At 43.0% G+C, this 25,396-nt stretch overlaps 1 protein-coding gene and 1 non-coding gene across 2 annotated transcripts; one reads left to right on the forward strand and one right to left on the reverse strand.

Annotated features, from left to right (window-relative positions):
* The first annotated feature begins 7,896 nt into the window (after window positions 1-7,896).
* On the forward strand, window positions 7,897-10,074 carry LOC122042400. Its single transcript, XM_042602511.1, has 5 exons — window positions 7,897-8,127; window positions 8,230-8,430; window positions 8,515-8,744; window positions 8,940-9,126; window positions 9,310-10,074. The coding sequence occupies exons 1-5, from the start codon at window positions 7,897-7,899 to the stop codon at window positions 10,072-10,074; spliced, it is 1,614 nt and encodes a 537-aa protein (XP_042458445.1).
* On the reverse strand, window positions 8,270-8,375 carry LOC121994251. Its single transcript, XR_006115659.1, has one exon. It is a non-coding gene; the product is annotated as a small nucleolar RNA R71 (small nucleolar RNA).
* Window positions 10,075-25,396: the final 15,322 nt, after the last annotated feature.

Genomic DNA, 25,396 nt, shown 5'->3' on the forward strand with positions numbered 1-25,396 from the left:
AATGGCGAACGACAGATTCACGTGTGGCGTGAAGTGAACGAGGAGTGAATGAGAATTTGAGAATTGAGATGCATAACAACGGAACCCTAGTTTGCTACTTTACTGAATTACTGTTTAGTTATTTTTCTATTTTTCTTTTTTTATTTTTTAAAATCATACTTCAGTTAAAGTTTGATATTTTAATTTTTAAACCTATTTATTATATTATTTTTTAAAAAAAAGTTGAATTAAAAATTATTATTAATATATTCGGGTCGGGAAGCCCGTCGGGTAGAACTTTTGTACCCGATCCTGTTCCTGATTTTAGTCGGGTCGGGAAAAATCCCGACCACTTGGGTCGGGAAAGATTCGAGTCGGGAAAAATTCGGGACGGGAACGGGTTGGGAGTCGGGAAGGGTCGGGAATTATGTAAAAAATTCCAGCCCTACAACTTGCATGCCGAATGCCGGACCGGTTGGGGCAAAATTTGCCCAAGTAGAACAACCAACATTGTGTCACGTAAACTTTTTGTTGCTGTGTAACGGATGCATTAAATCAAGATTGATGCAGAATCATAACGGTTGAGTGATAATGAGTGAAACGATGGGTGTTTCACTGCTCGACGAGTAATGGTCATTAATCGACCATCAACATTGTCGTTGATCTAAGCTCCTATATAAGGAAGCTGCGATCATAGGCAGAGAACACACAAGTAACAACTCTCCACCTTCATTCCCTCCTCTATTGTGCAACTCTTGCTGCAGAGTGCCTGTGACAGCAATCTGGTCTCACTCAGTTCGTCGTGACCACCAGTGCTTGGTGGGGATCACGATCAACCATTGTATCCTGGGAAACAAACGACCCAAGTAAGCCTCGAAGCACAGTCGGAGGTGGGTGAATCTGTTTCAAGGAAACTGTGTCAATCGTAGGCCTCGGTCAGCTCGCCTAGTCTCTTCATCCGCCTGGTCGGCCTCTCCACTCGCCCGGTCGATCTCTTTGACCGCTCGACCAACCTCTTTGATTGCTCGGCCTGTCTGCTTCGCCCAACCGGCCACTTGTTCGGTCAGTCTCCTCGCCCGGTCGGCTTATCTGCTTCTCCCGACCGGCCACTCGCTCGACTGCCTGTCTGTTCGCTCGACCGACCTTTAGCTAGGCTTACCTACTCGCCCGGTCAGCTCTCTGTCTGGTCGAGCTTGCTCAGCCTTACTTCTCGGTCAGCCTCTTTTTGTTTGCCCGGTCGACCTCTTTCTGTCCGCCTGATCGACCTCTTTCTGTCCGCCCGGTCGGCCTCTCTGCCCGCCCGATCGTACTGCTCGATCAGCCTCTCTGATCGGACGGTTGCTCTGCCCGATCAAACTCTGTGCTCTCGACTGCTCGGCAACACAGGCTAGCATCTTAGCCTATCTGCTCGTTTAGTGACTCAGCCTGATCTGCCGCTCTTGGGCACATAGCAAAAACCATCCCTTGCTGACAGCTTGAGATTATTCGCTCAAGTCATCTCGACTATAAGTTGAATTTAATTCAGTGTACTTTAAATTCAGCTAATACCCCATAAATCTCCGGCAACAGATTGTTTCTTCCAACAATCTTAAAATAAATTCGGTTCTGTTGAGATAACCAAAGGATAGAATATTGAGGTGCAACAGACTCAACACCTGAAGGATCCCTCCGCCCCGATTGAAACTGTGTCAATTAATCATCGGGAAAAGCCAGAGAAGTTTAGTGGACTGAGCTTCAAGAGGTGGTAGTAGAAGATGTTCTTTTACTTGACCACTCAACCTAGCTCAGTTCTTGACCGAGGACCCTCCCAAGCGTGCTGAGCATGTTGATGCGCAAACCATCAGTGCAGTCAAGACATGGACTCATTCTGAGTTCCTTTGCCAAAACTACCTCCTCAACTACATTGCCGACTCACTGTACGTTGTGTATAGCATGAAGAGAACGACTAAGGAGCTATGGGAGTCCTTGGACAAGAAGTACAAGATGGAGGATGCAGGGGCCAAGAAGTTCATAGTGGGTTGATTCTTGGACTATAAGATGGTTGACTCCAAGACAACGATCAGCCAAGTCCAGGAGCTTCAAGTGATCTTGCATAAGCTCCACTCAGAAGGGATGATTCTGAGTGAAACCTTCAAGGTGGCTGCTATTATTGAGAAGTTGCCCCCCGGTTGGAAGGACTTCAAGAACTACCTGAAGCACAAGAGGAAGGAGATGAATGTGGAGGAACTCATTGTTAGACTTCGCATCGAAGAAGACAATAAGAGCTTAGAGAGAAAGGTGTTCTCTCATGCTACTATGAAAGCCAACATGGTCGAGCACAGTCAAAGCTCGAAACGGAAGAACCCCAAGTCTTCCAAGTGTTGGGATTACAAGGTTGCAAACATATTCCCACATTGAAAACACATGGGAAATATCATGAGTTTATAAGAGAAAGATACCTCCATTGGCATGAGGCCTTTTGGGGAGAGCCCAAGAGCAAATCCATGAGGGCCTAGGCTCAAAGTGGACAATATCATGTCATTATGGAGATATCTAAATTCTTTTCGATTCTACACCAAGATGGGGCCCAGAGGAGGCATCAGCAAGAAGAAGTTATCTGGGAAGTGCTTCAACTATGATAAAGTAGGTCACAAATCTTCGGAGTGTAGAAAGCCAAAGAAGAAGCAGGAGGCTAACCTGAACAAGGGACCAGAAATGGACGACCTTTGCGCAGTGGTCTCAAAACTGAACTTGGTCGGTTCAAAACCGCAACAATTGTGGATCGATACTGGAGTCACCAGACATGTGTACTGCAACAAGGAGTTGCTCCACAACTTCGAAGAAATCACTGGAGACAAACTGTTCATGGAAAACTCAACAACCTCAAACATCATGGGCCAAGGAAAGGTGGTGCTGAAGATGACCTCAGGCAAGGACCATACTCTAAGCAATGTGTTGTATGTTCCAGAGATTTGGAAGAATCTAGTGTCCGGATCACTGTTAAGCAAACATGACTTCGCATTATTTTTGAGTCAAACAGGGTTGTATTGTCCAAGAATGGAATGTTTGTAGGAAGAGGCTATGTATCTGATGGGTTGTTCAAGCTCAATGTAATGACCATTAGGCTTAAGATGAATAAAAATGTGAGTTCTTCTCCTTATATGCTTGAGTCTTTATGTTTGTGGCATGGTAAACTAGGACATGTTAATTACGATGTGTTGCGTAGATTCCTACATTCCATCTTGACCCGAATCACAAGTGTGAGATTTATGTAGAAGCGAATTGACAAGGTCATCCTTTCAACATGTTGAAAGAAGCAATGAACCACTCGGGCTAATCCACACCGGCGTGTGTGGCCTTAAAGGTACACAAACACGTGGTAGGAATAAATACTTCATCACTTTTATAGATGATAACACAAGATACTATTATGTGTATCTTCTCAAAAGTAAGGATGAAGCTATAGAGAAATTTGCTCTTTATAAGAATGAGGTTAAAAACCAACTTAATAGAAAGATTAAGGTAGTTCAAAGTGATCGAGACGGTGAATATGTATCACCGTTTGTTGAGTTGTGTGTTGAACATGAGATCAGACACGAAACAACAGCTCCTTATACTCGTTAGCAAAATGGAGTTATTGAGTAGAAGAATCAAACTCTAAAGGAGATGATGAATGCTCTTCTATTGAGCTTTGGATTGCCAGAGTTCATGTGGGGAGAACTCTAAAGGAGATGATGAATGCTCTTCTATTGAGCTCTGGATTGCCAGAGTTCATGTGGGGAGAAGCTGTGTTAACAACTAATTATCTTTAAATAAGGTGCTCCGGAAGAAAATAGATAAGAGCTCTTATGAGTTGTGGAATGGAATGCAGTCGTCCTACAAATATTTACGAATGTAGGGGTGTCTTGCCAAGGTACTGGTGCCTGATCCGAAAAGTATTAAGGATTAAAGAATATTGATTGCATATTTATTTGATATACACAGAACATCAGTGCTTATTAGTTTGTTGTGTATGAATCATAAATATCGGAGATACACAAAAACTCGATAATAGAATCGAGAAATGCCTCGTTCTTCGAGCATGTGTTTCCATATAAGATCCGAGAGAATACTAGCTCCTCAAAACGAGCATATGAAATATAAGGTGAAGATGATGATGAGAAACCAATGGATGTTGAGCTTAGACAGAGCAAAAGATCTCGAGTAAAAAAATTCTATGGATCGGATTTTATCACTTTCATGTTAGAAAGTGAGCCCCAAAGTTACTCAGAAGTTATAGGCTCTCATGATGAACCTCACTGGAGAGAGGCAATTGTATCTGAGATGGAATCTATCTTGCAAAATCATACTTGGGAACTTGTTGATCTTCCTCCAGGAAGTAAACCACTAGGTTGCAAGTGGATCTTCAAGAAGAAAATGAAATCAGATGACACAATTGTTAAATATAAGGTCAGATTGGTAATCAAAGGATACCGACAATGAGAAAACCTTGATTAATTTGATATATATTCTCCGGCATCGAGAATAACTTCCATTAGAGTATTGTTGGATATTGTCGCTCTATGAAATCTCGAAATATATCAGATGGATGTAAAGATAGCCTTTCTTAACGGGGATTTAGAAGAGAAAATCTATATAGAGCAACCTAAGGGATTTTCTGTGCCAGGATAGAAAAACAAGGTTTGTAGATTAGTGAAGTTATTATTAGGCTTGAAACGAGAACCAAAGTAGTGACATGAGAAATTTGATAATGCTATGAAAAAATGTGGATTCAAGATTAATGAATATGATAAATGTGTTTACATTAAAGTCACAAAGAGTGACTATATCATCTTGTGCCTATATATAGATGACATATTTATCATTGGGAGTAATGATAAGATAATCAAATCCACTAAAGATATGTTGAACTCAAGATTTGACATGAAAGACATGAGCCTAGCTGATGTGATTCTAGGAATCAAAATTCTTAGAACGACAGAAGGACTTGTTCTTAGAGTCCCATTACGTTGGCACGAACACCGATAGATACAAGTCAACATCTATCGAAAAATTGAGGTGAAAGTATCTCTCAGCTAGAGTACTCTCGAGTGATTGGAAGTCTGATGTACTTGATGAGTTGTAGACGACCATACTTGGCCTACGCAGTAAGTAAACTGAGTAGATACATGAGTAATCTAGTGTTGAGTACTGGAAAGGGATAACAAGAGTAATATTTTATTTAATAATAAATCCTTTTTTGTTATCTTAGCGTTGCTAGTTCCTTCGTGCAGCTCGATCAATTTATCCCATAGATCTTTAGCGTTTTGATGCGGTCCAACCCAGTTCGGCTCTTCTCTTGTTAATCCGCATTGTAATGTATTGATCGCCTTGTTCTCCATTGACGCCTTCTTCTTTATGTATGCTGTCAATTGTTCTGGATCAAGCAAATTTCCGGAGTTGTCAACTGGCAGTTTGTAAGCTTTTGTGACACTAAGCCACTGGTCGAAATCCGTCTTGAGATACACCTCCATCCGCTTCTTCCAGTACGGGAAATCATCCCCGTTGAATAGGGGAGGTCACACTGTGCTGAAGCCTTCGATCTGAAACATCCTACACACAAGAGAGTAGCGACAAAAAAATTCCAAGACTTGGTCTTGGATTTAATAGTGCGGGAGGGAATAGAATTAATAAAGAAAACTAAATTGGTGTTACACCAATGTAGATTAATTGCAACGAAAAAAATTTCCAAAAAGGTAATAATACCAGTTTGAAATTATACGAAAAACTGAAAGCCGAAAGAAGAGAAAAAAAAATTTAAAATAGATCCCCCCTTTGTCTGATTGGTGGTTGCACCAAATCAGAGCGGTACCTGCTCTAATACCACTTGTTGGATCGTGAGTGAATCGATAGAGGGAGGGGGGGTGAATATCGAAAAATGTTCGAGAAGAGTAAATGTAGCAGAAAAGTAAAGTACAAAAGAGCAAAGCTAACACAGGTTCTTTTTACTTGGTTCGGAGCCTGTGTCGACTCCTACTCCAAGGCCCGCACTCATCGAGTGCTTTCGTTGGGCAATCCACTAGCAATTCGAATAATTGATTACAAGAATTAAGTACAGAAAAGCTAGAAATAAAATACCGACAAATATAAAACAATAGGAAAGGAACAGAGCTTTGTCGGAGTAGCGTCGCAATATCGCAGGAGCGCAGGAGAGTAGATCGTCAATTCTCAGAGTTGTTGTTGAAGCTTCAGCCTTGACCCTCCTTATATAGGAGGGTTCGGGGCGCCTGGAACCTTTAGGGTGCCTCGATCATGACGTGGCTAACCCAACCAGCGTGCTCCACGTGTCGATGTCGCGTCAGAGGATAAGACTTGTCTCCGGGCGCCCGGACCACCTTTCTCCAGGAAATATCTTCTCTTGCAAGACAAGGTTAGTCCGAGGCAAATAAATAATGTATATCCTGTAAAACAAAGTGTTAGCATAGTTTATAATTAGACAGAAGAAGTATGACTTAGATTCCGTCTCTCCGAGACCAGAATCTAGTCAAGATCTCGACTTAGAGTTCCGAAATGGTTCTAAGTCAGATCGGCGCCTAAGTTCTCTTCCCGGGAATGCGTCCTCACAGTCACTCCATTCCAGTGACTTACCTTTACTCACCTGCGAAACGTCCGGTCGGCCCTTCGACCCGTCTGGACTTCTCGCCAGCTATCCGGTCAGCCCGTCGACCTAGCTGGACTTCATGTCAAGCGTCCGGTCAGTCTGTCGACCCATTTGGACTTCTCGCCAGCTATCCGGTCGGCCCGTTGACCTAGCTGGGCTTCGTGCCAGACATCCGGTCAGCCCGTCGACCTGTCTGGACTTCACCTGCACACTCGATCAAAGTATTAGACAACGACAAACCTAACTTAACCTAATTTATCATTCATCAAAACCTGAGTTAGACCGTTAGTGATAACCGTACCAACAGATTTACATTATGTCTTCGAGCGTTTCTCTGATACTTATGGAGTAGATGCTCTGTTCTAGGAGTAGGGAGTAGTTGAGAGTTGGTTTGATATAAAACTCGCAGTTTGTCTATCTGCGTTGGATGATCTTTCATATCTTGCTTCAATTGCTTATCGCTTGATTGTGTAGAACTTGCCGACCCCGCATAGGAATTGTTTCTAGATTGTACACCCGAGGGGCCCTAGTGACAGCGGTAACCCGTTCACGGACATTTAGGGCACTTCCCTGAAATGAGAGGCAAATTCTCCTCAAGGAAATGAGAGACCACACTCATCTCTTAATCGCTATTCTTAACCTACCAATTAGAGTCGTTTCCTTTAGATTCGCTAAGGCACCCTAGTGACAGGGGTAAACCGTAACAGACTTTCTTAGGAATCTTATTCCTCTTAGTGTCTAAGTGTAGCCGCTTTAATTTCCAGCAACTGCATGGTAAAGGACAACGAGGATAGGATAAATTGCGACACATCAATACCACCACAACAAAACCGACCTCCTAGAATAACTCGTAACCAAGTGAATACTTTAACTTTCTAGTTTTCGATTCTTTTTCCCAACCTCTCTCTTTAGATTACTCGAAGTTATTGGTAACTTAGCTAACCCTAAGTGAACAACTGCTAGTGCTTGTAACCAGTCCCCGTGGGATCGATATTTTTATTACTGACGACGAATCCGTGCACTTGCGGAATCGTAACAAGTTTTTGACGCTGTTGCCGGGGACTGCGTCTATAACATTAGCATATTCATATTGGATTAGACTAGGTTTTATTTACTGCATTTTTATTCTTTCCCCTATCATTCTTTATTTCGTATTGCCATATTCTATATCTTGCTTTTGCATGCGTAGAGCTAACCTTTCAGGACAACTGCTACCATTTGACCTAGAGATTGACTGGACCTTTATGAGGAGAAGGAATTTACAAAAAGCTTTCCAAGCAGCAAAAGAATCCTCAGGAATGGCCGATAAATTGTTGAAAGATTATGCGGCACCATGTGCACGAGGAGTCCGATCCAATATCACCCGACCAACCACCGATGCTGACAACTTTGAGATCAAGCCCGCAGTAATTCACATGGTCCAGAAAAATCAATTCGGAGGAGGACCACACGAGGACCCGAATCATCATCTAGAGCTGTTTTATGAAATCTGTGGCATGATGAAGGTGAATGAGGTTCCTCCAGAATCGGTGAGACTGCTTCTTTTCGGATTTTCTCTGAAAGACATGGCCAAGTAGTGGTTGAATTCTCTACTGGCAGATAACATATCATCTTGGGAGCAATGTGAGCAGAAATTCTTAGACAAATTCTACCCTCCAAGCAAGACTGCCCACATGAGAAACCTGATCGCCAGCTTCAAGCAGATAGACTCAGAATCCCTATTTGAAGCCTGGGACCGATTCAAGAGCATGCTGAGACAGTGTCCCCATCATGGCCTTGAGAAGTGGCTGGTTTTACACATCTTCTACAATGGAATAAATTATCATACGAAGGTATCATTAGACTCTGCGACAGGAGGGGCGTTGATGAACAAAAACCTTGATGAAGCAGAAGAAATAATAGAGAATGTGGCACAGAACCACCATCAGTGGGCATCTGAAAGATCAGGTGGTGCGTTCTCAGGACATCAGACGAAGGCATCAGGGAAATTCGAGGTGGATGCATTTACGCTCATGTTTGCAAAGCTGGATGCCCTGACTAAGAAATTTGAAGCAATGGGGAGCAACACAGCTAATGCCATAGTCTGTGTTTGCGACATCTGCGGGAGCACGGACCACGCTCAAGACACTTGCCCCCTTGGGTCAATGTAAGCACAGATAAACCAACTTGAGCAGTGCGATGCAATAACTGGCTACAATCAGAGGCAAAATAATCCGTACTCCAATACCTACAACCCTGGATAGAGGAATCATCCCAATTTCTCTTACAGGAATAATCAGGATGAAGGATCAGCACATCAGAATTATCAGCCTAGGTAACAACCACCTTCACAACTATCCAGGATTGAAAATATGCTTGAGGAAGTCCTCTCAGAGCAAAAGGAGATGAAAAGTGAGATCAAACAACTGACCCAGAGGCTAGAAAACTTTGAGAAGCATCAAAAGATACAAGACAACCAAATAGCCCAGATAGCTCAGTCCATCTCAAGAACACATGGTACATTTCCTGGTAAACCAGATTTAAATCCGGTAGAACATTACAATCGCATTGAGCTGAGGAGCGGACGTACCGTGGGTGGTCCCCAAATCATTACTCAGAAGGAGCTTGAACCGGAGAAGGAGCCCTCTCCTCTAATTTCCAGTTAGACTCCAAATAGGGATGGAGAGGAGGCTACTAAAAAGGTTGAAGAAACTCTTCAAGCTTCCCCACAGAATCTGAAGATCCCTTTTCCTCAGAAGCTTATAGCATCCCGGAGAGACGAAGAGTTCAATCGTTTCCTAAAGAAGATCAAAGAAATCTGCATAGAAGTACCACTGATAGATGTGCTGTACCAAATGCCGAAGTTCATCAAATTGTTAAAGAGAATTTTATCTAATAGAAGACAGAAGGGCGACTTCGAGACTGTAGAACTAACAGAGAATTGCAACGCCCTCCTTATGGCGAATCCTCCCCCTAAACTTCAAGATCCAAGAAGTTTCTCCATACCGTACAAAATTGGTTCTGAACTCATACCGAGAGCTTTTTGTGACTTGGAAGTCAGTGTCAGCCTACTCCCATACTCCTTATGCAAGAAGTTGGGGTTCCAGAATATTAAATTGATCACAATGACACTACAACTAGCTGACCATTTATGCAGATACCTAATGGGAATAATGGAAGATGTGCTAGTTGAAGTGGGTAGATGTATAGTTCCTACAGATTTCATTGTCTTGGACATGGAGGAAGATCCCAAGATACCGATCATCCTTGGAAGACCATTCCTTGCCACGACTGGAGCCATCATCGATGTGAAAAGCCATAAGCTATCCTTGGAGATCGGCAAGGAAAAGATTGAATTTGACTTGTCCAATTCTTCCATCTGCAACCCCTCCTCTCAGGAAAATTCTCGCAAAATCAACACACACAGGGAAGGCGAGTGCAGTTTTCATAAGAGTTCCCCTCCAGCAAGAAGCAAGAGATACATGTATCCTGTATGAGAAAAACTGAAGGGGCAGGCTGAAGCATCGAGCCCAGAAGGAGAGTCGTTCTCCCACAGGCTCAGCCCACACTGACTGAAATGGGGTCGAGCTAAAGACCTAAAACAAGTGCTTCTTGGGAGGCAACCCAAGAGTTTTTAATTTTTGTTTGTCGTTCTGTTATGTGTTTTGTTTCTTTGATAAGTTTGATCTAGTGCTTTGTTTTTTATTGTCCATTTTCAGGATGTGCATTGTCCTCTATGAGCTAGTCGTGAGTAGTTCATGGGCATGGGGGCGTCAGAGGAACCGAAACCAAGAAGGATGAGTCATACCGAGCTATAAGCCACAGGTCGTGCAACCCTGCATAGCCGTGTGGCTAGTGTAGAGAAGAGAAAAGGAGAGGGCGTGCCATTCAGCACGACCGTGCAAGCCTGGCCGAGGGGAGAAAAGGAGAGGTCGTGCCATTCGGCATGGCCGCGCAGCATGTGACCCACCCATGCCGTGGCTATAAGACACGGTCATGCGGCGCCGCCTGATCTCTCCAAGAAACCCTAGCTTCTACTTTCTTCTCTCCCAAAACACTTCCCATCCCCATTACAGTTCATCTAACCCTAATTTCTCCCTCTAGAGTTCACCTTTCCTTAGATCTATATCTAGATCTAACTCATTCCCAAGCCACAACTTTGTAAAGAGAAGCTAACCCCTTATTCCTCCTCTCCCTTCGCTCCTGTCCTCAAGGACTCACCCCCACGAAATTCTAAGCTAATCATGTCACAGATCTTGAAGAGACTTCATCGAAGAAATGGTGGATCTAGAGAGGGAGATGCACCGAGAGCTGACAAAGGCAAGGGGAATGCTTCATCATCAAAAGGCAAAGGAAAGAGGGTGGCACGCGACGAAGGTAACGAAAACGAGTTTAATATTATTTTTAGAAATCATGATAAAAAAGTTAGATATAACAACCTTGTCACTAGAAAAATTGTTTACACTAAATATATGGATCCTGTCACTATGGAGGTGCTAGGAATTAAGGATGACATTGATTAGATGATTAGCTCCTTAGATTGGAACGACATTATGTACTGTCGTGTACCGACTTACCCTCGTCTAGTCCTTGAGTTCTTAAGTTCGATTGATGTTAAATATTCATCTGAGGAGGACTACATAGGGATAATAACTTTTAGGATTATGATCAAAGAAGTTCGGTGGACTTTTAATGATTTTAATGATTATTTTGGTTTACCTAGTGGTGATCCACGAGGATTTGATGGTGGGATTAGATGGAATGAATTTTGGAGGTCGATAACCAGATCAAATGGCCCTTATGAACCCTTTAGAGCCAAGGCATCCCGTATGCAAAACCCGACCTTTAGATACATGCACCGAATGATGAGCAAAACGATCTTCGGTCGAGGGGATAGTGACGGAGTGGTTAGGAAAATAGAACTCTATTCTCTTTGGGCAATGTTGAAGAAAGTTGATTTTGATTCCGGTTTCCATTTCTTGCAAACTCTGGTAAAGGCAGCTAAGGCATCTTCAGGAACGATAGTGTTTGGCAAATTGATCACTCTAATAGCATTCAATTTAGGTTGTGAGCTTGATGGATTAGAGGTTATTCATGGCAATGACAAGATCGACATCGATTCTTGTCTTGCAATGAAAATGATTTGTCGGGATGAGAATGAGTTTGCCTTTCCTAGAAATGTTGGTTTTCCATTACCCCTTCCTTGTCCCGAGCGCACTTTAGTTCGCAACCCCATGAATTGGGTGGTCAGTGAGCAAACCCCTGAGATTTTTCTCCCTTCTGCAGAGACCGAGAACCACCAGGAACCTTCGCCATCAGGTGCCCCGCAACCTTCCGGCCATCCGGATCTCCCTAGGCACTCTTTTGCTTACGGTTCGGGACCCTCTAATTTCGATTTTTCTGACTTCCACACCTCTTTAGAATCCCTTCATGAGAAGCATAATACCCAACGACAATTGTTGGAGGGTCGCTTCAAGCTATCTAAAGGCCAGTTTAGGGAGGTGCGAGACCATTTTGAGTTCACTAGAGACTTTCACAGTCAGGTGATGGAGTTTGTTCAAGATTATGAGGTTGACCAGGAAAGAATGAGGAACTTTATGGATGATATGGATATCACTCGACAACAAGTAGGCGCTTTATATCAATATCATCAGCATATAGGCCATCTCCCTAGTTTTCCTAGATTTCCCCCGGGCCCACACCAGGGACCTCCTTATCCTCCACCCCCTCCACCATATTGGTTTCATCGAGGCAATGAAAGATTTAAGTCTAGGGGGTGTTGTTGCACAACTTGAGAGTTGAGTTTTCATTCTTAGTTTCAGTTTTTTCTTTTTCTTCTTGCATAGTTTATTTAGCTTGCTCTATTTTTGTTAGTCATATTTTGTCAATTCGCATTTTATTTACACTTTCTTCTTTTAAGACATATTTGAGAACATCAAACCTGTTACTTTTTCCCGACTTGTCCAATAGCAAAATTGCTAGTATTTTCTTAGTTCATGGGTTATTTGATAGTGTTAGTATGTTTGGTGTATCTCCTCTCTCTATCTTTAGTAGCATGAAATAAGCTAAGTATTGTACGGAGTCCGGTACAAATTTTTGGCCTAACCTTAAGGACCTTATTTTTCACTACACTTAAGTGTTTAATCTTGGAAAGTAGAAATATTTCTAAAATAGTTATGATTCATCCAAATTGTTTAGTACTTTTGTTCCCATGGTGATTCCTTAATTATATTTTGGTTACTGGAACACCTCAGATCATGGAAGCTCATTTGGAAAAATCTAAATCCCAACATATACATCATGCATGTGTGTTTTAATATATATATAAGGGATAAAAAATAGTTATCGTGAGTGGAAACTAACAATTCACCCCTTTGAGACCGAGTTAGGTTACTGGGGAAATGAATGTTATGTTTCTCTTAATTCCGAGTAGTATCCTTTGAGACCTTGTGTGATTTAAGGAAAACGAACTAAGTATGTGGCAGGTAAGTGCCTATCACCGGGAACATTAGGAACTCAATTGTATGATGGCTTAACTAGGACAGAGAATTGAGACTTGAAGAGTTTGAGTTACTTACTACACTGAGCACAAAGGACTTATGCTTAGGCCATACTTAGGGTACTCCACAGTCATGCTTATCAATGAAATTAGTTGATAGAGGACAATCAAAGGTTCAAGTCTGGGGGTGTGATGTGCGCAAATATTATGATCATTTATGCATGTATTTAGCGCGCATTCATGGACTTTATGCTTATATATTCGTTGCATGATTGTCTCTTTTGTCTTGTATTCATTATATATGTTCTTTTGTTCGGATATCTGCTCTTTGTTTGGTTCTGTGTTGACAAGGACGACTTTCAGAGTAAAAATGGCAATTATCTATGCACCGAAATAAGCCGAAGAACGTGAACATGCACGACCGTGTGACTACACAGGAGGGAGCAGTGCACGGTCGTGCACCCTTGCACGACCGTGTAGCCATGGCAGAGGCAGAGCAGCACACGACCGTGCATCATTGCACGGTCGTGCCACCCCCAGGCCGAGATGAAGGAATGTCCGGCCGTGCATCCTTACACGACCGTGCCTCAGGGAACAGGAGCCAGAGACCACACGGCCGTGCATCCTTGCACGACCGTGTAACCCCGCCAGAGGAAGAGAAGAACAAGGTCGTGCCATCTTGGCACGGCCATGTCGCCGCGGCCAACCCTAGTGTATATAAAGGGTTTTTAACCCTTCTACGAGGGGAGGTGAGCCGTCAGGGGAGGATTCATCTTGGAGCCATTCTACGTTGTCTCAGAGCCCCTTCCCACGATCTTCCACCACTACATCAACTCCAGAAGCAGAGAATCGGATTCGGAGGCCACTCGTCGTCATCGGAATAAGCATACTCTCTCCTCCTCGCTCTATCTAAAGATTATATGTCGATTTATATTATGTCTTCGAGCGTTTCTCTGATACTTATGGAGTAGATCCTCTGTTCTAGGAGTAGAGAGTAGTTGAGGGTTGGTTTGATGTAAAACTCGCAGTTTGTCTATCCACGTTGGATGATCTTTCATGTCTTGTTTCAAATGCTTATCGTTTGATTGTGTAGAACTTGTCGACCCCGCATAGGAATTGTTTCTAGATTGTACACCCAAAGGGCTATAGTGACAGGGGTAACCCGTTCACGGACATTTAGGGCACTTCCCTGAAAGGAAAGGCAAATTCTCCTCAAGGAAACGAGAGACCGCACTCATCTCTTAACCGCTATTCTTAACCTACTAATTAGAGTCGCTTCCTTTAGATTCACTGAGGCGCCCTAATGACAGGGATAAATCGTAACAGGCTTTCTTAGGAATATTATTCCTCTTAGTGTCTAAGTGTAGCCGCTTTAGTTTTCAGCAACTACATGGTAAATGACAACGAGGATAGGATAAATTGCAACACATCAATACCACCACAACGAAACCGACATCCTAGAATACCTCGTAACCAAGTGAATACTTCGACTTTCCAGTTTTTGATTCTTTTTCCCAACCTCTCTCTTAAGATTACTCGAAGTCATTGGTAACTTAGCTAACCCTAAGTGAACAACTGCTAGTGCTTGTAACCAGTCCCTGTGGGATCGATATTTTTATTACTGATGACGAATCTGTGCACTTGCGGAATCGTAACACCAGATAAACTTGATGTCTATCTGTTCGGTTATCTTTGCTAGCGACTCAGCTTCCACCCATTTTGAAAAATAATCCACCATGACAAGTAAGAATCTTCACTGACTGGTTGCCATTGAAAATGGTCCAACGATGTACATGCCTCAATGGTCGAACGAGCAAGACACCATGGATACCTTCATCTCCTCGGTCGGATGGTGCGGAATATTGTGATATTTTAGGCACGACAAACAAGTGGCTACTATCCGAGCGGCATCATTTTGAAGCGTGGGTCAGAAATATCCAGCGAGGTGAATCTTTCTGGCCAACGATCGGTCATCCGAATGACTTCCACAGGGGCCTTAGTGCACTTCCTAAATGATGTATTCTACGTCCTCCGGTCCAACACACTTGAGCAGGGTCTAGAGAAGGCTCTTTTATACAGCTGATCCCCGATCAGGGTGAACCGTCCGCCCCTCTTTTCAGTAAGCGAGCTTCCTCCTAATCAGCAGGTGTGATGTCCGATCGGAGGAACTCTATCAGTGTTGTCCTCCAGTGGCTTGGGAAAGTTATTCTTTCCATTCTATCAATGTGCGCCACCAATGAGACTTGCTCGATCGACTGCTCTATCATGATTGATGACAATGAATTGGTTAACCTAGCCAATTCATCCGTAGCTTGTTTTTGTTACTGGGGAATCTTTTGGATCACCACCTATTGAAAACCGACTTTCAACCTCTCAAAATCTTCTACATATAACTTGAGTCGAGAGCTACTTATTTCGAACATCCCTAATAGTTGCTGAGCATCTAACTGAGAGTCTGAGTGGATGAGGACTTTTGTAGCTTCGATATGTCGAACTACCTATAAGTCATCTATCAAGACATCATATTCAGCTTCATTATTCGTCGATCGATAATCCAGCCGAACGGATAGCTGCATCCTATTCTCCTATGGAAAAATTAGAAGAATGTCGATCCCGTTGTCTTGCCGATTGGATAAGTTGTCCACATATATCTTCCACGTTGCGTTTGGCTCGATGTTCTGGACCACAGTAACGAAATCAGCTAAGGTCTTGGCCTTGATCGCCGTTTGGGGTTGATTCTGTATGTCAAATTTGCTCAGCTTGGTTGTCCATTTGATTAACCGTCCAGATGCTTCTGGGTGGAGAAGGACCCTTCCCAAGGCATTGTTGGTCATCACAATGATGGGATGCGAAAAAAAGTAAGGACGGAGTCTCCAAGTGGTAAGCACTAGCGTGTATGCCAACTTTTCAAGACAGGTGTAGTGGGACTCTGCATCTTTTAATATATGACTTAGAAAAGTCATAGGTTGTTGCTCAGGGTTGTTCTTCCTTACCAATGCCAAGCCAACCACATACTTGGTGGACGATAAGTAGATCAAAGCAGCTTGATAGCGCTCAGCTTGGCTAGTTCAGGCAAGGAGTTAAGGTACTCTTTGTGACTAGCACGACATTGGCCAGCCAGCTTGGGAATTAGACTTTACGGATGTGGTCGACCTCTAGTAATTTTCCTATCTCCGCCTAGATGATCTGGTTTTGCTTCGTGTTGAAATCTCTCTTCTTCTGCTTGATAGGTCGAGCGTCCGGTCGGAAATGAAGCTCGTGCTAAGCCACGCTTGACGAGATGCCTGGGAGCTCGTGCGTCGACCAGGCAAACACATCATGGTTTCACCTAAGGCAGGCGACCAACTCTGCCTTCTTCTCGCTTTCCAGGTCGGCGACGATAAACGTAGTTCCCTCCGACTGGCTAGAGTGGATCTGGACCTCTTTCTCCTTATAGACCAACGTGGGGGAGGGGCTCCTCTATGATGGCGTTCACCTCCAAGCGCGGGTTTTTCCCTATGGCCCTTATTTCGGATTTGACCATCTTGACATAGCATCGTCGAACGACCAACTGGTCGCCTTTGACTTCGCCCACCTCGTTGTCCACCAGGAACATAATCTTCTGGCAGAAGGTGGATACCACTGCTCGGAACTCGTTGAGGGTCGGTCGGCCTAATATGACGTTGTATGTGGATAACACGTCCACCACAATAAAGCTTGTGGTCCTTATCCTCTTTAGTGGTTCCTCTCTGAGCGAAATGGCCAGCCGTGCTTGACCGATCAACAACACTTCATTACTTGTGAATCCATAGAGCGGGGTTGTCATTGGCTACAACTCACTCCAATCGATTTGTAGTTGGTCGAACATCTTCTTGAATATAATATTCACCGAATTTTCTGTATTAACAAAGATTCAGTGAATAGTATAATTAGTGATTACCATTCGGATGAACAGGGCATCGTCGTGAGGGATCTCCACTCCCTCTTGTTGATGCAATATCCCCTGGGTCAAGGTTGACCTGATTGACTAAGCTTGAGTTGGCTCAAGTTTGAGTCTTGAGTTTCGATATTTGACAATATATGGAGATTGCATGAGCAATCATCCAATTGAGGAGATTGTTGATACAATTTCCCTCTGGTCTAGGACTGATCAATTAGATGTGAAGAAGAGTCAAGTAGGTCAATGATTTGACTGGATACTTGACTGAGAAAGTCTTAACTGGAGGTTAGGTAGGTGAAAGACCTAGTGAGTGAAGCTAGGCAGTTGAGAAACCCTAATGAGTGAAGTCAGGTGAAAGACCTAATGAGTGAAGGTAGGCATGTGAAAGTCTCAGTGAGTGAAACTGGATAGTGAAAAAATCCTAGTGAGTGAAGCTAGGTGAAAGTCCTGCGAGTGAAGCCAGGAAATGGAAAATGTTGGGACCGAAAATGTAGCTAGAGGGGGGTGGGGGTGAATAGCTCGTCGCGTGCTCGTGTGCTTCGTTGCTTGTTTCTTCAAGGATGTGCAGCGAAAATACAAAGAAACAAAAGCATACAATGCTAACAAATGAATTTTACTTGGTATCTACCTCACAAGAGGTGACTAATCCAAGGATCCACACACTCACGCACCCTCCAGTATGAATAACACTCCTTTATGGTAACTATCAAAGGCGGAGAAGCCCTACAAGTTCACACTACAAGAAAAAAAGGAAAGGGAAACAAAATACAGCACAAGCTTACAAGAAAACCCTAACCCTAGCTTTCTTCTTCAGCTGTAGATCCGCCTCTTAACTTGGAAACCCTCCAAGAACCTTCTAGAACTGGCGATCTGAACTTTGTGGAGAAGTTGTGGAGTTGCTGTGAAGATCTGAGATGAATGTCATAAGCTCTTGCAAAGGAATCGAGCGCCTGCAGCTAAATACGACGCCAACGGTCGGATCCCGATCGATTGGAATGCTCCCAATCGATCGAGGAGGCTTTGGATCGATCATTGGATCGATCCAGAGCGCCTCTGTGCTCTGCGGGAAATGCCTGGATCGATCGGCCAATCGATCCAGCCTTTATCGCGTAAAAACGCGCCACCCCAATCGATCCACTGATCGATTGGGGTCTCTGGATCGATCCACTGATCGATCCAGAGGCGTTCTGTGCGCTCTGCGACTTGCCCACTCGAGGCTTGTCGCGGGGACCTTCCCAATCGATCGGCTTATCGATCCAGACTTGGTTTTTGCCCAAAACCAAGTCCCAAGCCCCCAAACCAACATCTAGTCAATCCATGACCTGTTGGTTCATCATGCCTAGCATCCGGCCACCCTTGACCTGCTAGGACTCCCTCACCAAGTGTTCGGTCAATTCCTTTGACCAACTTGGACTTTTCCTCATCGTGCTAAGTATCCGGCCACTCCCTTGACCTACTTGGACTTTTACCTTCTTGCCAAGTATCCGGTCAATCCCTTTGACCTACTTGGACTTTCCTTTCTCGTGCCAAGTATCCGATCAATCTCTTTGACCTACTCGGACTTTCACCAGATGTCTGGTCAACCTTGACCCTTCTGGATTTCCCTTACCTGGCTTCACTCACCAGGATTTTCACCTAGCTTCACTCACTAGGACTTTCCAACTGCCTGGCTTCACTCACCAGGACTTTCACCTAGCTTCACTCACTAGCACTTTCACCTAGCTTCACTCACCAGGACTTTCCTCCTGCCTAGCTTCACTCACTAGGACTTTCTTCTGCCTGGCTTCACTCACCAGGACTTTCCAGTCAGGTATCCGGTCAACCTTGACCTACTTGACTTTCCTTCATATCTCAATTGGTCAACCTTGACCAAGCGGGAATTGTATCAACAATCTCCCCAAATGAACAACTGCACCTGCATTGTCCATATCACCTAAACCCAATATATTATCAAACATCGAAACCCAAACCAAGACTCAAGCTTAGTCAACCAGGTCAGTCTTGACCTAAAGGATATTGCACCAATAATCTCCCCCTTTTTGATGTTTGACAATACCACATGTTAAGTTAGGAAATTAGGCTAATCCCATAGCCTCAACTCCCTTCATGCTAATATCTGAATGATGATTCCCTTCATTCTTCTCCTTTTCTAGAGGATAAACTCCCCCCTTTAGGTACTGAAGGCCTAACTTAACCATGCATTCTCCCCCTATTGGTACACATCATAAATATGCCCCCATCGTTGGACACACATCAACAAATTCACTTGTTGAAAAACTCTCCCCTTAGAGACTCTCCCCCTAAAGAGTTGCTCATCGGTGTTCACAACTTCACTCGTTGTGATCACCACGACAATGAAGGTCTCATACCCTTCATTATCCTTAACCCTATATTCTCCCCCAATGTAGATAAATGTCCAACCTTGAGCATTTACAACTTACACAATGAAGATATCCACTCTCCATTGTAATCCAATGCTCAACCTTGAGCATGTTCTTAAAAGAAGGTTAACCACCTTCCAAGGTTTCAGTAAAATAGTTTTCATGTCTTTAAAGTGTACCTCCCCCTAAAGACATGGTCATACCTTCTGTCATTGCACCAACAATAACTTTGAATCCCTAAACCTTTAGGAAACTCAAATTTAGAAGTTTTGAGGTTCAAAAGTTCAAAATTTGAATCAAACCTTAATCTAAACTTCAATTTAGTCTTCCACAACCAATCCATCCTTGTTTTCAACATGAAAACACCCTTTTTATGTATACAAATGTATTTTGAGGGGTTAGGAATGATTTCCTAGACTAAAATAGATTCAAAATGCTGAAAATGAGCTTTCCCAGCCAAAATCAGCATCTTCGATCGATTGGAGTTGGGTTCCAATCGATTGAACCAGCTTGAATCGATCCACTAATCGATTCAGATAGTGTGGATCGATCGGTGGATCGATCCAGCGAACTTATGCTCGCGGGGTTTGCCTTCTCAATCGATCGCCCTATCGATTGAGGCACTCCAATCGATTGGGTGATCGATTGGAGTTCTGATAGTTGCTAAAATTCCATTTCAGTCAACTTCAGAAACCCCTAGAAAATTCTACAAAAATCCAAAAATTGTGAAAATTTGTGTAGACATTATTTAGGGTATACTTTATCATGGAAAAATAGTTTTCTATGAAAATATATCATATTTTCAAAGATTGACACAAACTTGCAAAAGCTTTAGTGTTTTCTCCAAGTTTGTGTCTTAACTATTCAATGGTGATTACTATCAAAAGACAACCTTCACCAAGGTTTTCCAAAATCATTTTAAAAACATTTTCAAAACCAATATCCCACCATGTTTCTTGGGCGTAATGCATATGACTTGTACATTAGCTTTTCCAATGATGGGAAAACACATAACTATGTGTTTTGATGAACTTAAAACTCAAAGAAATACACTAAATCAGCATGTTGAGTTTTGTTCATCATCCTAACATCTCACTTGTATCTATTGTGCACAAAACACATACACATCATCTTATAGGTCTATGTGAGGTGTAAAATTTTGGTTTTGCCCTACTCTAGGGATCATGCATATCTATCTAGGCATTTTGTAGATATTGAACATCCACATAGGATGTCACTTGATGACTTGTTGGTACTTGTTGATAAATGCCCTTTGTCCTTAATTTTAAGGAAATAAACATAATGCATGATAATGTTATGACATACATCAAAAAGAAATAACTTTTAAAAGAAAATTTCCTATAACTACATGATGTATGGATGACATGACATAGTATTTTTGTGTTTTTCATAATAGGCATGAGTGCAAAATACAAAACTAAATATGATGTCATGGCATATAATGGGCAAACAATCATGGCGAGGTTTAGCATAAATAAATTACCTAGATTACCTATCTAAGTGTCCTTAAACCTTAGCTAAGTTAAAAATTAACCCTAGATTGCCCTCTAAAACTTTCAAGAAAATGTCAAAACCTAAACTGGCATTTCTAGTTCTCTTGATTGACTTATGCCAACTGAAATTAATCTTATTCCTCAAATGTTGGCATAATTCGTTCTTCCACAAGAGTAACACTAAGAAAATACCAAAATCCCAACTTGGTATTTCTTATATTTTCCCAAATTTTGTCATTTTAAAATAAAATCAATACTTCTCAAATTTTGGCACATTTTACTCTTTCAAAGAGTAAATCATAAATTCATTTCATTTTCAAAGGTTAATAATAACCTTGAAAATGCTCCTTGAGTGTCAATTTCTTCAAAGTTGAGTTAACTACCCTGCTTCTTAGAGTTGACACTCTCTAACCCATTTATGGGGTAGAGAAGATGCTCCTAGGAACCCAAAACCTATTGGTGCTCCTTGGATGCTCTAGGTATTCACTAGGGATAACTTCTCTAGATACCTTCCTAGTGACCTTGTTTGACTTCTTAGAAGCCTTGGTCACATTTTCTAGGTCAACTCTAGGGATTGCTTCTCTTGTGACCTTCTTTGTGACTTTCTTAGACTTCTTAGAAGTCTTAGTCACTCTAGTTGCAAAAATACTTCTAGGGATAACTTCCCTTGTACTTTTGACTTGACCCTTAGACTTAGGGTTGGTTCCATAACTATATGGAACCCTATGGTAAGAAATTACATCCTTCTTGGTTTTAGGTTTGTATCCCAAACCCTTATGACCATTGGATGACTTTGATATTTCTAGACCTAGGTTTTGACTCTTTGACCCTTGTGTCATATTTGTGATTTTTCTAAGAGTCCTCTCTAATTTATCAAGTCTTGACCTCAAGACTTGATTTTCCTTCAATAATTCTTCAACCTTAGGGTTTTCACTAAAACCTTGATTTTTCTTCTTCTTAGGCAAATACCTAGAATCCTTAGGGTTCTTGCCTAAATTCCTATCTACCTTTCTAAACCTAGGTTGAGAGGTTTTAGCATGATAAGCTACATGATTTTCCTTAACTTTATCATGCCTCCTATTTTCATGGTAAATAGCATTAAAATGATATAAATTAGAACTAGCATGCTTTTTACCATTATTTAAAGGGGTAGGCTCAATAAATGTTACCTTCCTTTTTACCTTGGAAGCTCTCCCTTGAGTTGAGCTTCCTCCTTGAGCCTTGACCGCTTTCTTCCCCTTGGGACATTGACTCCTATAATGTCTCGTTTGATTGCAAGAGAAGCACACAATGTGCTCCTTGCTCTTCTTGGTTCCGGGAGCGGTCTCCTTGGGCTTCTCCTTGCCCTTTTTTGCCACTTGGCCCTTCTTCTTGGCCAATTTAGGGCATTTACTCTTGTAATGCTCATGTTCCCTACATTCAAAGCATATGATATGATTTTTATTATTAATTGACACACTTATACCTTCATGTGTAGGGATGACACTTGGTCCTCCATGTGATGTGGATGTAGAGGTTTCCTCTTGATCCGATAGTGAAGCTCCTCCATTTGATTTAGCTTGACTTGTGGAGGTGGAAGCTTCTTCATCCTCTTCTTATTTTGACTCGGATGTGGAGACTTCTTCTTCTCCTTGATCCGGTGTCACCGAAACTTGCTCCCCCTCAATCCTAGAGGTGGAGGCTTCTTCTTCTTCTTCATCCTCTTGCACATTAAACAAGGAGTATGCTCCTTCCTTATTCTTTTGGCTGTACTTCTTTGAGGATGATGCTTCTTGGACTTCTTCTTCTTCGGAAGTTGAGCATCTCTCAACATCGGAGTCCTCTTCCTCTTCCTCTTGATTTAGCTCCAATGAGTCACCCTCTTTGGATTCTTCTTGAATTGGTGCAGTGGAGGGGATCTCATGAATTGATGCCAATTTGCTCCATAGCTCATTGCCATCCTTGAACTCTCCAATTTTGCATAGAATTGTGCTAGGCAATAAATTAACCAATAATTTGGTTACCTTGTCATTTGCTTCGCACCTTTAGACTTGCTCCGGGCTCCATTTGCTCCTCTTGAGAACTTTTCCCTTTGAATTCGTTGGAGCTTCGAATCCTTCCATAAGAGCAAACCATTGCTCTATCTCCACCATTAAGAAATTCTCGATCCTTGATTTCCAAAGATCGAAGCTTGTTGAAGCGTATGGTGGAGCCACCCTTGTGTCAAATCCAAGTCCATCTTGGAATTGCATCTTGAAGTTGAGCTTCTTGAATTCTTTGACTTTGATGAAATTGCTCCAACTTCTTCACCCATCTAGCTTTGTTTGTTTTGTTTGCCCCTTCCGATGATGATTCCGGTGAAGAGCGACATCGCTCTGATACCACTTGTTGGGACCGAAAATGTAGCTAGAGGGGGGTGAATAGCTCGTCACGTGCTCGTGTGCTTCGTTGCTTGTTTCTTCAAGGATGTGCAGCAGAAATACAAAGAAACAAAAGCATACAATGCTAACAAATGGATTTTACTTGGTATCCATCTCACAAGAGGTGACTAATCCAAAGATCCACATACTCACGCACCCTCCAGTATGAATAACATTCCTTTATGGTAACTACCAAAGGCGGAGAAGCCCTACAAGTTCACACTACAAGAAGAAAAGGAAAGGGAAACAAAATACAGCACAAGCTTACAAGAAAACCCTAACCTTAGCTTTCTTCTTCAGTTGTAGATCCGCCTCTTGACTTGGAAAACTTCCAAGAACCTTTTAGAACTGGCGATCTGAACTTTGTGGAGAAGCTGTGGAGTTGCTGTGGAGAAGCTGTGATGAATGACATAAGCTCTTGCGAAGGAATCGAGCGCCTGCAGCTAAATACGACGCCAACGGTCGGATGCTGATCGATTGAATTGCTCCCAATCGATCGGGGAGGCTTTGGATCGATCAGTGGATCGATCCAGAGCGCCTCTGTGCTCTGCGGAAATGCCTGGATCGATGGCCCAATCGATCCAGCCTTTATTGCATAAAAACGCGCCACCCCAATCGATCCACTGATCGATCCAGAGGCGTTCTGTGCGCTCTACGACTTGCCCATTCGAGGCTTGTCGCGGGGACCTTCCCAATCGATCGGTTGATCGATCCAGACTTGGTTTTTGCCCAAAACTAAGTCCCAATCCCCCAAACCAACATCCGGTCAATCCATGACCTGTTAGTTCATCATGCCTAGCATCCGGTCACCCTTGACCTGCTAGGACTCCCTCACCAAGTGTCCCGTCAATTCCTTTGACCCACTTGGACTTTTCCTCATCGTGCCAAGTATCCGGTCACTCCCTTGACCTACTTGGACTTTTACCTTCTTGCCAAGTATCCGATCATTCCCTTTGACCTACTTGGACTTTCCTTCCTCGTGCCAAGTATCCGATCAATCCCTTTGACCTACTCGGACTTTCACCAGATGTCTGGTCAACCTTGATCGATCTGGATTTCCCTTGCCTGGCTTCACTCACCAGAACTTTCACCTAGCTTCACTCACTAGGACTTTCCAACTGTCCGGCTTCACTCACCAGGACTTTCACCTAGTTTCACTCACTAGGACTTTCACCTGGCTTCACTCACCAGGACTTTCCTCCTACCTAGCTTCACTCACTAGGACTTTCTTCTGCCTAGCTTCACTCACTAGGACTTTCCAGTTAGGTATCCGGTCAACCTTGACCTACTTGACTTTCCTTCATATCTCAACTGGTCAACCTTGACCAAGCGGGAATTGTATCAACAATCTCTTCAAATGAACAACTGCACCTGCATTGTCCATATCACCTAAACCCAATATATTGTCAAACATCGAAACCCAAACCAAGACTCAAGCTTGGTCAACCAGGTCAGCCTTGACCTAAAGGATATTGCACCAACAGAAAAGTCCTGGTGAGTAAAGCCAGACAGATGGAAGTTCTGGTGAGTGAAGCCAGGCAGATGGAAAATCCTAGTGAGTGAAGATAGACAGATACAAAGACCTGGTGAGTGAAATCAAATACGTGAAAATCTAGGTGGGTCAAGGTTGACCAGACACTTGGTGTTGGGAAGTCCAAGTAGGTTAAAGGAGTGACCGAATACTTGACACAAAGAAATCCAGATGGGTTAAGGGTGACCGGACATCTGGTGGAAGGAAGTCCAAGTGGGTCATGGAGGACCGGACACTTGGCACAATACAGTAAGTCCAAGTGGGTAAAGGTTGACCGGACACTTGGCACGAGGAGCAAAGTCCAAGTGGGTTAAAAGATTGACCGGACACTTGGTGAAGAAGTCCCAGCAGGTCAAGATTGACCGGATGCTAGGCATGAAGAAGTCCCAACAAGTCACGGTTGACCGGATGTTGAGTTTGGGAACCTTGGACTTGAGTTAAGCAAGGCAAAGGAAGATCAATCAATCAACCGATCGATTGAAGGTGGGTTGCGATTAAAGGCTGGCCCAATCGATCGATTGGGAAGCAAAATTGCGAGCACAGAATGCTACCCAATCGATCAGCTGATCGATTGGG

This window comes from Zingiber officinale, chromosome 1B, assembly GCF_018446385.1.
Source record: "Zingiber officinale cultivar Zhangliang chromosome 1B, Zo_v1.1, whole genome shotgun sequence".
NCBI lineage: Eukaryota > Viridiplantae > Streptophyta > Magnoliopsida > Zingiberales > Zingiberaceae > Zingiber > Zingiber officinale.